General features: G+C 38.0%; 1 protein-coding gene across 3 annotated transcripts in view; it reads left to right on the forward strand.

Moving 5' to 3' along the window:
- The first annotated feature begins 642 nt into the window (after nucleotides 1–642).
- MON2 (MON2 homolog, regulator of endosome-to-Golgi trafficking) overlaps nucleotides 643–15,461 on the forward strand; it is a 145,158-nt gene continuing 130,339 nt past the window's right edge. For all 3 annotated transcript variants that reach the window (XR_011977243.1, XM_072655240.1, XM_072655241.1), the window contains exons 1-2: nucleotides 643–842; nucleotides 14,607–14,670. Coding sequence is in view for 2 of the 3 variants with exons in the window: in XM_072655240.1 (XP_072511341.1) it covers nucleotides 732–842; nucleotides 14,607–14,670 (175 nt within the window). In the remaining variant the exon portion in view is untranslated. The remainder of the gene's footprint in view (nucleotides 843–14,606; nucleotides 14,671–15,461) is intronic.

Raw genomic sequence — 15,461 nt, forward strand, 5'->3', positions numbered from 1 at the left:
AAGCCCAGGGCTCTCCGTACGGCGTCATTTAGCCAGCCGTGGTATTCATTATTAACCCCATTTTATGGAGAAGGAAGCTGAGTCTCGTTCCAGACGGCCGCCTCTAATAAACGCCCCGAGGCGGGGGCGGCGGCTGTCCCAGTCCGGGTTTCCGCCTGCTGCCCTCGGAGGACTAGGCCCAGTGACTGGCCCGGCCCCTCCTCAGGCCGAAGGCCAGGACGTTGCAGGACAGCGGACGCCTGCGCACTCAGCTCCGGAGCCCTCGCCCCGCCTCTCCGCGCCCCCGCCCCTCGCCGGGCTCCTCCTCACCCCTCCTCGCGGCCTTGGGCTCCTGGCAGCCGGGGCGGCCTCGCTGTGCGGAAGTGCGGCTGACGTGTCCCGGCCGCGCGAGGAATTGTGGGGAGACTCGGCTAATGGCGGCGGCGAGACGAAGCGCCGGGCACGGCGGGCGCTGAAGCTTCCTGCCCCGTTGGCCGCTGGCGCCGCCGCAGCGGGAGGAGGCGGGGGTGGGGGCGACCCCAGCTGCTGCTCGGAGCCGGGGCCGAGGGGCCGCTCCCGCTGGGCCTGCGTAGCCGAAGGGCCGGGAGGGGAAGAGGGCGAGGGGAGAGGCGGCTGTGGGGAGGGGGGGCCGCAGCCTCGGGTCTCCGCCGCCACGGAGCCCGGAGCGAGGCTGCTGCTGAGGGCGTGTGAGTCAGCAACCGGGGGGCGTCCTCCCGGAGCCCGGGGCGATCATGTCCTGCACCAGCAGTCCCGAGGCGGTGAAGAAGCTGCTGGAGAACATGCAGAGCGACCTGCGGGCCCTGTCCCTGGAGTGCAAGAAGAAATTCCCACCTGTCAAGGAGGTAGGAGGGGCTTGGCGGCCTCCCCTGCCTGCCTCGGCCCCCAGCCCGCCGGGCCGGCTCTGACCCACCTCCTGCCCGAGCGGGCCCGCGAGGCTCCTCCTCCCCCTTGGCATTTAGAGTCGAAGTTTGTGACGGGAGCGTGGTTAATGCAGTCCTAGGGACCCCCGCCAGACTTCTGTCTGCGCCCCCTTTCTCCTTTCACCTTCCAAGCGAGTTGGAAAAGTTCGTTGGCGGTGGCCCGACCCAAGTAACTTGGGTCTTCCGAGGCCTGAGTCTGCGACCATCCCAAGTGTTTGTGATGAGAGCGACATCACTGACGTTTGCAGTGTCTAAGAGCGGGATGCACCCCGTCCCCGAGGCGTCCCAGAAAACTTCGTGCACTTTTGCACCAAGATTTTTGGGACACCCTTTTCAGCTTAAAACGTCATTGAGAAGACTCTGGGATACCCAGTAGGAGGAACGTACTTTTAGACCTAGAAGGAACCTTAAAAATGAGCTAGAGTCTAGCCATTCTTAACCTTCTCCCTGTCTTGGGCCTCTTTGACAGTCTGATGTCTCTCAGCATAATTCATAAACTAAAATACATGAGATGAATAAGGAAATCAGTTATAATGAAATGCAGTTGTCAAAATATTAAAAAAAAAAAAAAAAGCTCAGACTTAAGGTTAAGAGCCCCTGCGTCTGTTTACAGATGAGGAAAATGAAGCCCAGAGAAGTTATTTGCCTGAGGTCATGAAGATAAGTGACCGAACTGGGATGTTAGATGCTGGTACTCATTTAGTTTTATTATCAGGAAGCGTTAATGAACTATTGAGCACTATCTCTGCACCCTTGCTGACTTTATTATCTCTGTGCTGATGACTTCCTGATTCTCTTTCCCTCCATAGTCCCAAATCAGCCATTACTTATTATATCCAATTGCATATCTCATCCATATCTTAAAATCATTGTTGCCAAAACTGAATTTAGTATCTTTCTCCTCAAGCTGCCACTTTTCTGAAGCCCCCTGTTTTTGTTAAGGGCTCAACAGTTGTTTAGGTTGTCATCCTCAATTCAGTAAAGATTTATTAAGTGCCCACTGAATGCCAGGCCCTGGGAATAAAAAAACTATCTTTTGACAATCCCTGCCCTCCAAGAACTTGCAGTATGGCGGGGGAGACAACATGCAAACAAATATATGCAAAGTAAACTTTATACAGAATCAATAGGAGATAATCAACTGTGAGAAGAAACTTAAAGGAAGTTGGAGGAAGTCAATAGGCATGCAGGAGGAGGGAGAACATTCTAGGCCTGGGGGATGGTCAGAGAAAATGCTCAGCAGTGAAAAGTATTTTGTTTTGGGAACAGCCAGAAAGCCAGTATCAGTGGGTCGAAGAGGACATGATGGAAAGTGAGGTATAAGAAGGCTATAAAGATAGAAGGGGGCTGGTTATGAAGGGCTTTGAATCTCAAACAGTGTATTTTTTATTTGATCCTGGATATAATAGGAAACCACCAGAGTCTATTGAGTAGGGAGGTGGTGTGATTAGACCTACACTTTGGGAAAATCACTTTAATGGCTGAATGGAGGATGGATTAGAGTGGGGAGAGACTTGAGGTGCTCAATTGCATGTACTCCACAAATCCACTGTATTGTTAAATCTTGTTTCTACCTTTCCAACCTTGCTTGCATTATTCCCCGATCTTACTACTAATATAACTTCCCCTATAGTTCAAGGTTTCATTACCCCTTGATTGGACTATTGTAATAACCTTCTAATTGGTCTTCCTGCCTCAAGACTCTCTATATTCTTTCACTTCTTGGATCAAACATCATCTGCTGCCATTGAAAATCTTTAACATCCTAGCCCCAACCTACTTTCCAGCCTTAACTTTACTTATCCCTTCTTGCAATCTCTAGTCCAGCCAAATTGATCTTTGCAGTTTCTTATACAGGACATTCCAGCTCTTGTGTTTCAGTGACTTTATACTGACTGTCCCTTATCCCTGGAATGTGCTCCTTCCTCACCTCTTCTTCTTGTTTCCTTTAAAACTCAGCTCAGTCCAGCCATGACCACCTATAAGAAACATTTCTTGATCCTTCCCTTCCTCCCAAAATTACCCTACGTGTATTTTGTTTATATCCTATGTATAGTTATTGTTGCATGTCTTTCTCTATAGAAACTAAGCTCAAATTACTTAACCTTCCTGACCCTTAATTTTCTCATTTGTAAAAGGAGTGGGTTGGACTAGATGACCTCTGAAATCTCATCCACCTCTGGATCTCTTGTGTTCCTTGAGAGCAGAAATAGTTTCAGTTTTTTCCTTTGTAACGTATCTGCCTAGCACAATGCTTGGTTCATAGTAGGTGTTTAGTAAATGCTTTTTGCTTGATTGCTTTTGAGGGGAAACTACATGTGTTTGTTGTTGTTTAGTTGTGTCTGACTCTTCCTGACCCCATTTGGGCTTTTCTTGGCAGAAATACTAGAGTGGTTTGTCATTTCCTTCTCCAGCTCATTTTATAGGTGAGGAAACTGAGGTAAACAGGGTTTAGTGATTTGCCTAAGGTCACACAGCTTGTACATGTCTGAGGCCAAATTTGAACTCAAATCTGACTTCAGACTCAGCACTGTTATGTATAAAATTGGTATGGTTACTGTCACTGTCCTTATCTTTTGCTGGGTTTTTTTTTTCTGATAGTCTTTCTTTGAGCTTTATGAGAGGGTAAATTGATTTTTTTGACTGTCCACAGACAGCTGATTCAGGATGACTTTCATATCAGTAATGATGTGTCTTTTCCTGACTCTAAACATCATCAGTTTCATTTTTTGCGATGTTAGTGTTTATCATGTCTAGTGCCTACTGGTTCATAAAGAGAAGATATTCCCATTGTAATAGGCATGAGAATTCTGTAGACTGAATCTTTATCCTCTCATTCTTTGTCTTTGACTCTTGATTTTCAGTATATTTTTTTCATCATTTATCTTGCTTTTGCATTGAAGTCACTAAGTATAAAAGTATATGTTGATTTAATTTCAAGGATCTTACTTTTTTTGTTGTTGTTAGAAATGGAATTAGAGATGAATGAGTTGGGGCTAGAAACAGATTGGTATATAAACTGCAGTTGTTTTCTTGGTAGTCTTTTTGTAAATACTTGTCATGAACTATGCAATAGGTGATGATCAAATGTCCTGTGAAGTGATGTTTGTTGATTCCTTTATATGCATGATAAAGTCAACTCATTTATTTACCTCTCCAAAAAGAACTTTGTAAGCTTCCTTTCCAAGTAGCCTCCCTCAGTCTATAGAAATAAGCTTGACAGTATTGACACAATTCAGTCCCTGAAATATGTTAATTTATTGACCATCTCACAAGGAGCTCACATTTAGAGTATTTATTAATAATGAAGTTAATGTTTATAAATGGTCTAAAAACCATGTGATACTTAGTAGCCTTTGCCCCCTCTTTCCTTAATTGTGCTACTGTCCTTGGAAAATGGAAGGGAATTGCTTAGGACTGAGGGCCATTATATATTTTTTTCGTAGGTGGCCTTGGATTTACCAAGTGTACATCTTAATGGCAGTGAAAGTGACTAAGCCAGGCCAGTCCTCTGAAAATACAGTCTGTTATAGGGACTATACTTGAACCTATATCAGGATATATGATTTATCATAGTTATAGTCAATTAGCATTTATTAATGTGCCAGACACTTTGCAAAGTGCTAGATACCCAGCCCCTGCTTTCAAGAAGTTTACAATGTAATGAGGGAGACAGAATGCAAATAACTATGAACATATAAAATTTGTACAGCATAAATTGGGAGTAGTTAGAAAGGGAAGGCACTGGGATTAAGGACAGCTGGGAAGGTCTTCTTGCAGATGACAGGACTTTGTAGCTGAGATTTGAAAGCTGAGGAAGGTAGGAGGTAGAGATGAGGTGGGCGAGTGTTCAGTTATGGGGGACAGCTAGTGAAATGCACACATTAGACTATGACTTCCTTCTTGACACATTTTTAGGTACTTTAATACTTGTTTATTGACTGACAGTGGAGAGATGGTGTATTTTTGCTAGGAAGAGCAAAGAGGCCAGCGTCACTGGATCGAATAGTACTTGGAGGTGGGGAATAAGGTGTAAGAGGATTGGAAAGGTAGGAAGGGGCAAGGTTATGAAAGGTTTTAAAAACCAAATTTACCATTTGATCCTAGCAGTAATAGAGAACCACTGCAGTTTACTTAAAAGGCGATAGATAATATGGTTAAAGTTAGACCTACACTTCAGGAAGGTCAGTTTGACATCTGAATGGAGGATGAACTGGAGTGAGGGAGAGACTTGAAGCAAGTATATCAATTGGTCAGGTATTACAAAAGTCCAGGTGTGTGGAGGTGAAGGCTTATACCAGAATTGTGCAGTGTAAGAGAGGAAGAGTCATAGAGGAGAGATATTACGGAGATAAAATGACAGCTAATTGGATATAGAGAGTAAGAGAATGAGGAGTGCATGTTGACACTTGGTTTTGAGCCTGGCTGACTGGGGAGATGAATAACCTTAAAATTAACAGGTAAATTAGGAAGAAGAGATGGTTTAAGGGGAAAATAATAAATTCAGTTTTGGGAATGTTGGGTTTAAGATATTTTATGGAACATTCAATCTTTTTTGTGAGTGAATTATTTTAAATTTTCCTGAAGCTATTTGGGGATAATGGAGTGGAAAAATGTAGGAAGTGAGGTTGATTGTATACAACAGGGGTGGGGAACCTGTGGAGAACTTGCAGCCTGAGGCCACATGTGACCTTCTAGGACCTTTAGTGTGGCCCTTTAACTGAATCCAAACCTCATAGAACAAATCCTTTTCTAAAGGCTGCAGGTTCCCCACCTCTGGTATAGAATAGTGGTGATGACTTGTGACATACAACCAGTTCGGAGATTAGCAAGATTTTCTGATCTGCTGGTAGTTTACAATTTTGACAGTGAGTTATAGCAACACAGTCTGCTTTATTATGCTTATGTAGAGGGAAGGAATCTGTAATAGAGATTGGAACTGGGAATATATGCTTGTTACAGTAGATTTTGGGGCTCTTGAATTTAGGAACTAGATATATTTACATAATTAGGTATGTAAAGAAATCCTTTTTTTTTTTCATTCGTCTAGCCAAAAAGGGAGGGGAAAGAATGAATAGAGTAGGAAACTTCCATGGATATGTTGCAAAATCCAATAACTATATTGGGTAATTCCCTTAAATGGGGAAGATTCTTTCCCATCCTAAAACTGAAGAGACAGATAGGGGCTCCTAAACCAGAATTAGAGGTCCTTTCTTTGATGACCAAGATGAGTGCCATTTGAAGAGAGTAGAGTCAGGTCTCAGAAGATCAGTGATAAATAAAGCATGTTGCAAACTTTAAAGTGTTATGTATCATTTGTCATTCAATCACAGGTCTAGTCCCTATCCATATTCCTGTTATTCAGGGTTTATGGGGGACTAAGACCTGCTATTTCATTCTGTGAAGGGAGATCCTAAGTGAGAAAATGCCCTCTGCCAATGCATATGAGCAACCTTGTGGCATATGAAATTCCAACTCTCACCCCTTTTGCCTTGGTACTGGCTATTCTCCATCCCTCAAATGCTCTCCCTCCCAAACTCTGCCTCTTGGAATCTCTGTTTTCTTTAAGACTCAGTTCAAGCACCAATTTGTCCAGCAGGCGGTTCCTCATCCCCCTAGCAGCTAATACAATCTAGTCAAGTTTCCTTCCATCTGCCTGAACTGTTTTTGTTTCATGAACCTCTTTGACAGTCTTGTGAGACCTCTGGACTCCTCAGAGTAGTGTCTTTAAATGCCTAAAATAACATACATTGGATTACAAAGGAAACAAATTATATTGAAATATGTTTATCAAAATATTTTTCTTTCAGAATTTATTATGTATTTTTAACCTTCATTTAAAAAAATTTAAGTATCTAATTATTTCCCTCCTGCCAGCCCCACTCATTCAAAAGGCAGGACATCCACATATTAGTCATGTTGTAGGAAACAAAAACTCATAAGAAAAATAAAGACATTGAAACTGGTTGCATCAGTTCTTTCAATGGAAGTAGATAGCATTTTTCATAAGTTCTTCAGAAAGTCTTGATTCATTGTATTGATCAGAAGAGCTAAGTTGTTCACAGTTGATCATCATACAATATTGTTGTTACTGTGTAGGTTAGTCTCCTAACTTCTGCTCACTTTACTTTGTATCAGTTCCTCTAAGTCTTCCAGGTTTTTCAGAAACTATCCTGCTCATCATTTTTTATAGCATAATAATATTCCATCACAATCATATACCATAACTTGTTCAGCCATTCCTTGATTTATGGGCGTTCCCTCTATTTTCCAATTCGTTGCCCTCACAAAAAGAAATACTACATATGTTTTTGTATATACAGGTCTTTTTCTTTTTTCTTTAATCTGTTCACGATACAGACCTAGTAATGGTATTGCTAGGTCAAAGTGTATGCAGTTTTTAGCCTTTTGGGCATAATTCCAAATTAATTCTCCAGAATGGTTAGATCAGTTCACAACTACAACAACTGTGTAATTGTGTCCCAGTTTTTCTACATTCCCTCCAGCATTTGTTATTTTCTTTTCTGTCATATTAGCCAGTCTTTTAGATGTGCACATCAGAGTTTTAATTTGCATTTCTCTAACCAATAGTGATTAGAGCATTTTTTCATATTACTATAATTAGCTATAATTTCTTCGTATGAAACTGCCTGTTCATATCCTTTGACCATTTATCATTTGGGGAATATCTTGTATTCTTTCACATTTGACTCCTTTCTCTATATATTTGAGAAATGAGACCTGTATCAGAAACACTTGCTGTAAAAATTGTTTTCCATATTTCTGCCTTCTAATCTTGGTTGTGTTGGTTTTGTTTGTGCAGAAAAAAAACAAAACAAAACACAATTATCCATTTTGCATTTCATAATATTCCCTATCTCTTGTTTGGTCATAAATTCTTCTCTTCTCTATAGATCTGACAGGTAAACTATTCCTTGCTCTCCTAATTTGCTTATGGTATCACCCTTTACATCTAAACTATGTACCCATTTTGACATTATCTTGGTATATGATGTGAGGTGTTGATCTATGCCTAGTTTCTACCATACTGTTTTCCAGTTTTCTGAGTAGTTTTTGTCAAATGTTGAGTTCTTTTCCCAGAAGCTAGAGTCTTGGGGTTTATCAAGTCATTTCATACTGTGTCTTGCGTGCCTAATTTATTCCACTGATTCACCATTCTGTTTCTTAGCCAGTATCAAGTAGTTTTGATGATTGCTGCTTCAAAATACAGTTTTAGCTCTGGTGCAGCTAGGGTACCTTCCTTTGCACTTTTTTCCATTAATTCTCTTGATATTCTTGACCTTTTGTTATTCCAAATGAATTTGTTACAGTTTTTTCTAGCTCTATAAAATAAATTTTTGGTAGTCTTATTGGTATAGTGCTGAATAAGGAAACTAATTTAGCTAGAATTGTCATTTTTATTATGTTAGCTGGGCCTACCCATGAGAAATTGATATTGTAGTTGTTTAGATCTGACTTTATTTGTGTGAAATATGTTTTGTAGTTTTGTTCATATAGTTCCTGCATTTTAATTGGCAAGTAGACTCCCAAACATTTTATGTTTTCCTGTTATTTTAAATGAAATTTTTCTGTCACTTGTTGCTGAGCTTTGTTGATAATACATAGAAATGCTGATGATTTATTTTATATTTTATATCTGTGACTTTGCTAAAGTTGTTATTTCAAGTAATTTTTTAATTGATTCTGTCTCCTGTAAAGAGTGATAGTTTTGTTTCTTCATTGTCTATTCTCATTCCTTCAATTTCTCTTTCTTCTCTTTCTGGTAAAGCTAACATTCCTAAAACAGTATTAAATAATGGTAATGATAATGGTCTTCCTTGTTTCACCCCTGATCATATTGGGAAGGCTTTTAGCTTATCCCCATTATAGATAATGCTTGTTAATGATTTTAGATAGATACTACTTATCATTTTAAGGAAAGCTCCCTTTATTCCTATGCTCTATAGTGTTTTTCATAAGAATGGGTGCTATAGTTTGTCAAAAGCCTTTTCTGCATCTACTTAGATAGTTATATGATTTCCGTTGGATTTATTATTGATATGGTCAGTTATACTAATAGTTTTCCTAATATTGAACCAGCCCTGAATTCTTGGTATACATTCCATCTCATAGTGTATTACCCTGTTGATAACTTGCTGTAATCTCTTTGCTAGTATTTTATTTAAAATTTTTGTGTCAATATTCGTTGGGGAAATTGGTCTGTGATATTTTCTTTTCCTGTTTTAGCTCTTCTCGGTTTAGGTATCAGCACCATATTTGTGTCGTAAATGGAATTTGGTAGGACTCCACCTATATTTCCAAATAGTTTAAATAGTATTGGAATTAATTATTCTTTAAATGATTAGTGGAATTCACTTGTAAATCCATCTGGTTCTAGTGAATTTTTTTGTAGAGAGCTCATTTATGGCTTGTTCAATTTTTATTTTCTAAGATAAGGTTATTTAAATATTCTACTTCCTTTTCTTTTAATCTGGGTAATTTATATTTTTGTAAATATTCATCTATTTCACTTTTTGTCAGATTTACTCATATAATGAACAAAATATTTCCTTATAATTGCTTTAATTTCCTTGTCATTGGTAATGAATTTAACCTTTTCATTCTCTATACTGGTAATTTAATTTTCTTTTTTAAAATCAAGTCAACCAATGGTTTACTTTTTTTTCTCATAAAACCAGCTCCTAGTTTATTTATCAGTTCATTGTTTTACTTTTAGTTTTGTTGTTGAACCCTTCATTTGATTTTCAGGATTTCCAATTTGGTATTTAATTGAATATTTTAAATTTTTTCTTTTTCTAGTTTTTTTTAATTCTATGCTCCATTTATTGATCTAATCTTTCTCTATTTTATTGATGTAGCTGTTTAAAAATACACATTTTCTCCTAAGTACAGCTTTAACTGTATCCCATAAATTTTGGTATGTTGTCTCATAGTTGTTATTCTCTTTAATGAAATTGACTATTTCTGTGATTTATTCTTTGACCCACTGATTTTTTAGGATTAGACTATTTAGTTTCCAATTCCTTTTTTATCTGTTTCCTTGGCCCTTTATTGAATGTAATTTTTATTGCATTATGTTCTGAAAAGAATGTATTTGATATTTCTGCTTTTCTGCCTTTGATTGTAAGGTTTTTATGCCCTAATACATGGTCAGTTTTTGTGAAGGTGACATGTACAGTTGAGAAAAAGGTATACTCCTTTCTATTTCCAGTGTTTTTTCAGGGGTCTATCATATCTAACTTTTCTAAAATTCTATTCCTCTCTTCAACTTCTTTCTTATTTATTTTATGGTTAAATTTATCTAGGTCTAAGGGGGAAATGTGGAGGTCATCCACTAGCTTAGTTTTTCTTTGTATTTCCTCCAGTAATTCATTTAACTTTTCCTTTAACAATTTGGATTCTATACCATTTGATATAAATATATTTAGTATTGATAATACTTCATTGTCTATAGTACTTTTTAGCAAAATGTAGTTTCCCTACTTTTCTCCTTTAATTAGGTCTGTTTCAGCATTTGCCTTGTCTAAGATCGTGATTGCTACCCCTGACTTTTTTTTTAATCTTAACTGGAGAATAATATATTCTGCTCTAGTCCCTTATTTTTATTCTGTGAGTGTCTTTTGTTTCAACTGTGTTTCCTGTAAACAAAATATTGTTGGATTCTAGACATTCTTCTATCCACTTCCATTTTATAGGTGAGGTCATCCCATTCACAATCACAGTTACAATGATTAACTCTCCATTTTTCCCCCATTTATATTTCACTGTCTTTTTAACCTGTTCTTCCTCCAAAATCTGTTTTGCTTCTGACCACTGCCTCCTTTAATCTGCCCTTCTGTAAGCTTCCCCACCACCAAAAAAAAGAAAACAAACCTCTTATTTCCTTTCCCTCTACTATGTTGAGTAAGATAGATTTCTATACCCAACTGAGAGTGTATGCTATTCCCTCTTTGAACCAGTTCTGATGATAGTGAGGTTCATTTGTTATTCCCTCTCAATTTTCCCCTCCATTGTTAAAGGTCTTCATTATTCGTCTATTTTATGAGACAATTTTCCCCCTCTTCCTCTTCCTTTCCCCAGTGCATCCCTATGTTTTACCCCCTTAATTTTTTTTTAGAGATCATTGCATCATAGTCAACTCACATCCATGCCCTGTCTATGTATATACTCCTTCTGACTGCCTTAGTAAAGATACTTAGAAGTATCGTCTTCCCATACAGGAAAGTAAATAATTTTACCATATTAAATCCTTAAAGTTTCTATTTCATATTTACTTTTTATGCTTCTATTGAGTCTGATGTTTGAATGTCAGATCTTCTATTCAGCTCTGGTTTTTCATCGGGAATTCTTAAAAGCCCTCTATTTCATTAAATATCCATCTTCCCCCTGAAGCATTATGCTCTGTTTTGCTGGATAGGTGATTCTTGGTTGTAATCTTAACTCCTTTGCCTTCCAGAATATTATATTCCAAGCTTTCTGTTCCTGTAGCTTAAAAGCCACTAAATATTGTGTTGATCCTGACTGACTCCGCAATATTTATATTGTTTCTTTTTGGCTACTTGCAATATTTTCTCTTTGACCTGGGAGCTCTGAAATTTGGCAGTAATATTCTTGGGGATTTTCATTTTGGAATCTCTTTCAGTAGGTGGTCAGTGTATTCTTTCAGTTTCTGTTTTACCATCTGGTTCTAGCATATCAAGGCAGTTTTCCTTGGTAATTGCTTTTAAAATGGTGTCGAGGTTTTTTTTTGTTGCTGTTTTTTTTTTATCATGGCTTTCAGGTGGTCCAGTAATCCTTAAATTATCTCTTCTTGATCAACTTTTTGGGTCACTTCTTTTTCTGATGAGAGATTTTGTGTTTTCTTCTTCTGTTGTTGTTGTTGTTGTTTTTACTTTGTTATCTCTTGGAGTCATTGGCTTCTAGTTGCCCATTTCTTATTTTTAAGGAATATTTTCTTCACTGACCTTTTGTGTCTCTTTTTCCTTTTGGGTAATTCTGCTTTTTAAGTAGTTCTTTTGGTGGATTTTTGTGCCTCTCCTACCACTTGACCAGTTTTGTAAGGTGTTATTTTCTTCAATTTTTTTGTGCCTCCTTTACCAAGCTATTAACCCTCTTTTCATAATTTTCTTGCATTGCTCTCATTTCTTTTCCCAATTTTTCCTCCACTTACTTGGTTATTAAAATCTTTTTTGAACTCTTTTAGTAATTCTTGTTAGGTTTGTGTCCAATTCACATTATTCTTTTAGGCTTTGCTTGTGGCTATTTTTGCATGGTTACCTTTGTCTGAATTTGTGTCTTGATATTCCCTATCACCATAGTAACTTTTTATTATTAGGTTCCTATTTTGTTGTTTATTTATTTTCCAGCCTGATTCTTGATTTTTAACTTTATATTATTGTTTGGCTCCATTCCCAGGGTAGAAGGAGTACTATCTTAAGCTTCAGGTGTTTTGTGTTGATGTTTTCATAGCTAGTAGTGGGGGTCTGTAAGTTTTTGGTGCTTCCAAGGTATTATGATTCAAGAAGAGATGTGGTAACTGCTCTCCTGGTCCATGCTCTGATGTTTACCCAGGAAGGGATTTGCTCTTCTGAAACCAAAAGTGCTTAGTGCTCCTCTTGGCCCTACAATTGTCACCAGGTTTCCTGCTGTCTTGTAGTCACAAATACTAGGGTTCTTTTCTATCCTGAAACTGTGATCTGGAACTGTTTATGAGCAGTTAAACAGTGTCCTGCACCCATTGCCAGCAAAGAGTTCCCTATTTCTGACCAGTCATTTTCCATTCATTGGAATCCTTCCCTTTCAAGGCCCTCTTCAAATTCCAACTTACTTAACAAACCTTTCCTGATTCATATGGGCAAAAGTGATCATTAACTATTAATATTAGTATGATGTCCAGATTTGCCATTCCTTCCAAGGAATAAGTGTCTTTTAATTTGCAGGCATCAGTCACCTTCTGTAGTGATGAGCCCAAAGAGTATAAAATCTGACACTGCTTCCATTCCTTCTCCCTCTTTTTTCCAGGAAGTGATGGGACCAGTTGCCAGGCTCTTGGTTTTTTTGATGTTAAGCTTCAAGCTAGCTTTTATACTCTCCTCCTTTGCCCTCCTTTACTTTCTACCATCTCTCTCCCCTCTGTATTTTTATTAACTGTCCCCTGTGCCTGGAACTCTCCACCTCCATCTCCTGGTTTCCTTCAGGTCTTAGCAAAAATCCAGCCTTTTTCAAGAAGCATTTCCTGGTCCTTCTTAATAGTACTAGGGCCTTTCCTCTGTAATTGTATCCCTTTACTTCCTGTTTGTTCCTTGTTCGTACATAGTTGTTTCCCCCGTAAATTTGTGAGTTTCTTGAGTTTCCAAACAGGGATGATGATGGCTTTCTTTCAGTCTCCAGCACTTAGCATACTACCTGGTAGAAGATACTTAATAAATGCCTATTAATTTCTTGACATTTTGTAATGTATTGTCTCTGTGCTGAATCTGTGTCCAGCAAAGGGGATGGGGGGGGGGGGGGAATAGAGGAAATGTGTGATTAACTGTAACTAAGAAATAGGTTAGGGGACTCAATTCTCACCTCTTAATCAGTCTTGGATTCTGATTAGGCTCTCAAGTGATATTTAATGATTTTGTTGAGAACTTTCTGTCATATATAAACTTCTCCAACTTAGCAGAAAAAGTGAGACATGAAAGGATGGGAGGAAGAGCTATACTTTTGCCTCAGGTTAAACAGGCTCCTAAGTTTTAGCTTGGAATCATTGATTTACCAGAAGGGGCCTCTGGCAAAAGACCAGTCAAATAGACCAAATGGAGAATTATTTGAGCCCTTCTAGTGAGAGGAAAGAAGTGTGATTTGAAAGGATTCAGCGCCTTCCTCTGTCTTGATGGAAGTTACATTCTGTCCTAGTACGTTTTATGTGTTGATTTAAAACCAATATGAAGCATAAAAAATTTGTATTAACAGGGCTTAGATATGAATTCTTTTTCCTTTTGAACTTCCAATTACTCTTATTCTATATCTCAAAACATTTCAGAAATGGATAAATATAGAGGAAAAAAGTATTCTCTGTATGTAGGCATGCACAGATTTAGTGTACACGCACACATACACACACATATACATACACACACATACATACTTACATAAGAGGTAACAGAGCAATTTACCATCATTAATTCCTGTGTCAGAAGGGGAGTGAGGGATTGTATCACAGATAATCAAGTGCAGAAATTATTTGACATTCCAGAATGTTGGAATTATTTGCCAGCTGGGGTGGGGAATAATTTATTTTCTTCGTAGTTTTTGCTTACTCTATATTTGTCATGCTAACAAGAGCACATAAATGTGGAGTTGCGTAATCTAGAAACGTACTTAGTAAAAAAAAGGAATTTGAAATAGGTTTAAATAATGGCAGTAGACAAGCCATAACATGGATAATCAACTTTGTATAATCATACTTGAATACATTTAATGTAAATTATTTTAGTTTTATATCTATCTTGTTCTCAAAATCTGTGGCCTGACAGATAACAGTATTCTGAGAATTAAGTAAGGTGACAATGACAACTTTTCATCATGTTTGATGGTTGATTGAATTTTTTTGTTTGTTTTTTGTAAAGAAAACTTAGTGTAGCATTTTAAAATTCTAATTGTTTTTATTCATTCTTACAGGCTGCTGAATCAGGAATAATCAAAGTTAAAACGATAGCTGCACGAAGCACTGAAATTTTGACAGGTAAATTGTTTGCATTAAAAATACAGTGGTGAATAAGAAAATCTAAGTGTAAAAGCAAAATCTTTTAGAAATAGGATCAGTTATGCACTGCCCTTTTCCTCAAAATTTCAGGAAAAGTTTTCCCACCAACTTGCTGTACATAATAGAAAATATATGTAGTCTTCACATTACAAGTGAATTGTGTTCCAGTAATTCATTTGTAAGTTATTTGGTTGGAATTTAAAGCACATTGTAAATGATGATTAGATTCCTAGGCTAGTCAGCAGAATACTATGGTACCAATGGTACATGAATGCTAGGAACATAATGGTGTACTATATTAGTGCAGAGATGGGGGAGTAGAAAAGGATTCTTTCTCTTTCCTTTGGTATATATGCCTGGTCTTAGTCAAAATTTTGGAATAAAGTTTATCTTTGTCACTTTTCTGTCTCCTTATTTTCATGTTCACCCATTTTCAGATAATCCTTTTTTTTTTTTTTTCCTAACTCTCACTACTCTCTTCCTGCCCTGAGCTCCCTCTTACAGGATCTTAACTACCTCCAAAGCACTGTATGCTTTGAAAATATTTGTCTGGTTCCCATCTCTCTCATCTTCCCCACTACACCCATTCACTCAGTGGAATTGTTTAGGCTTGTTACAGTAATGTATGAATGACTGATGATCCTATTTTGCTAGATGACTAATTAAGTCATATAAATCTTAAATTTTTTGACTGTATAGTAGAATGAAGGAAATATTTTAGATAATGTAGAAGTATTTTTGTTTATGGACATTAAAGAAGCCAAACCCTA

The sequence above is a fragment of the Notamacropus eugenii genome, chromosome 3 (assembly GCF_028372415.1).
Source record: "Notamacropus eugenii isolate mMacEug1 chromosome 3, mMacEug1.pri_v2, whole genome shotgun sequence".
NCBI lineage: Eukaryota > Metazoa > Chordata > Mammalia > Diprotodontia > Macropodidae > Notamacropus > Notamacropus eugenii.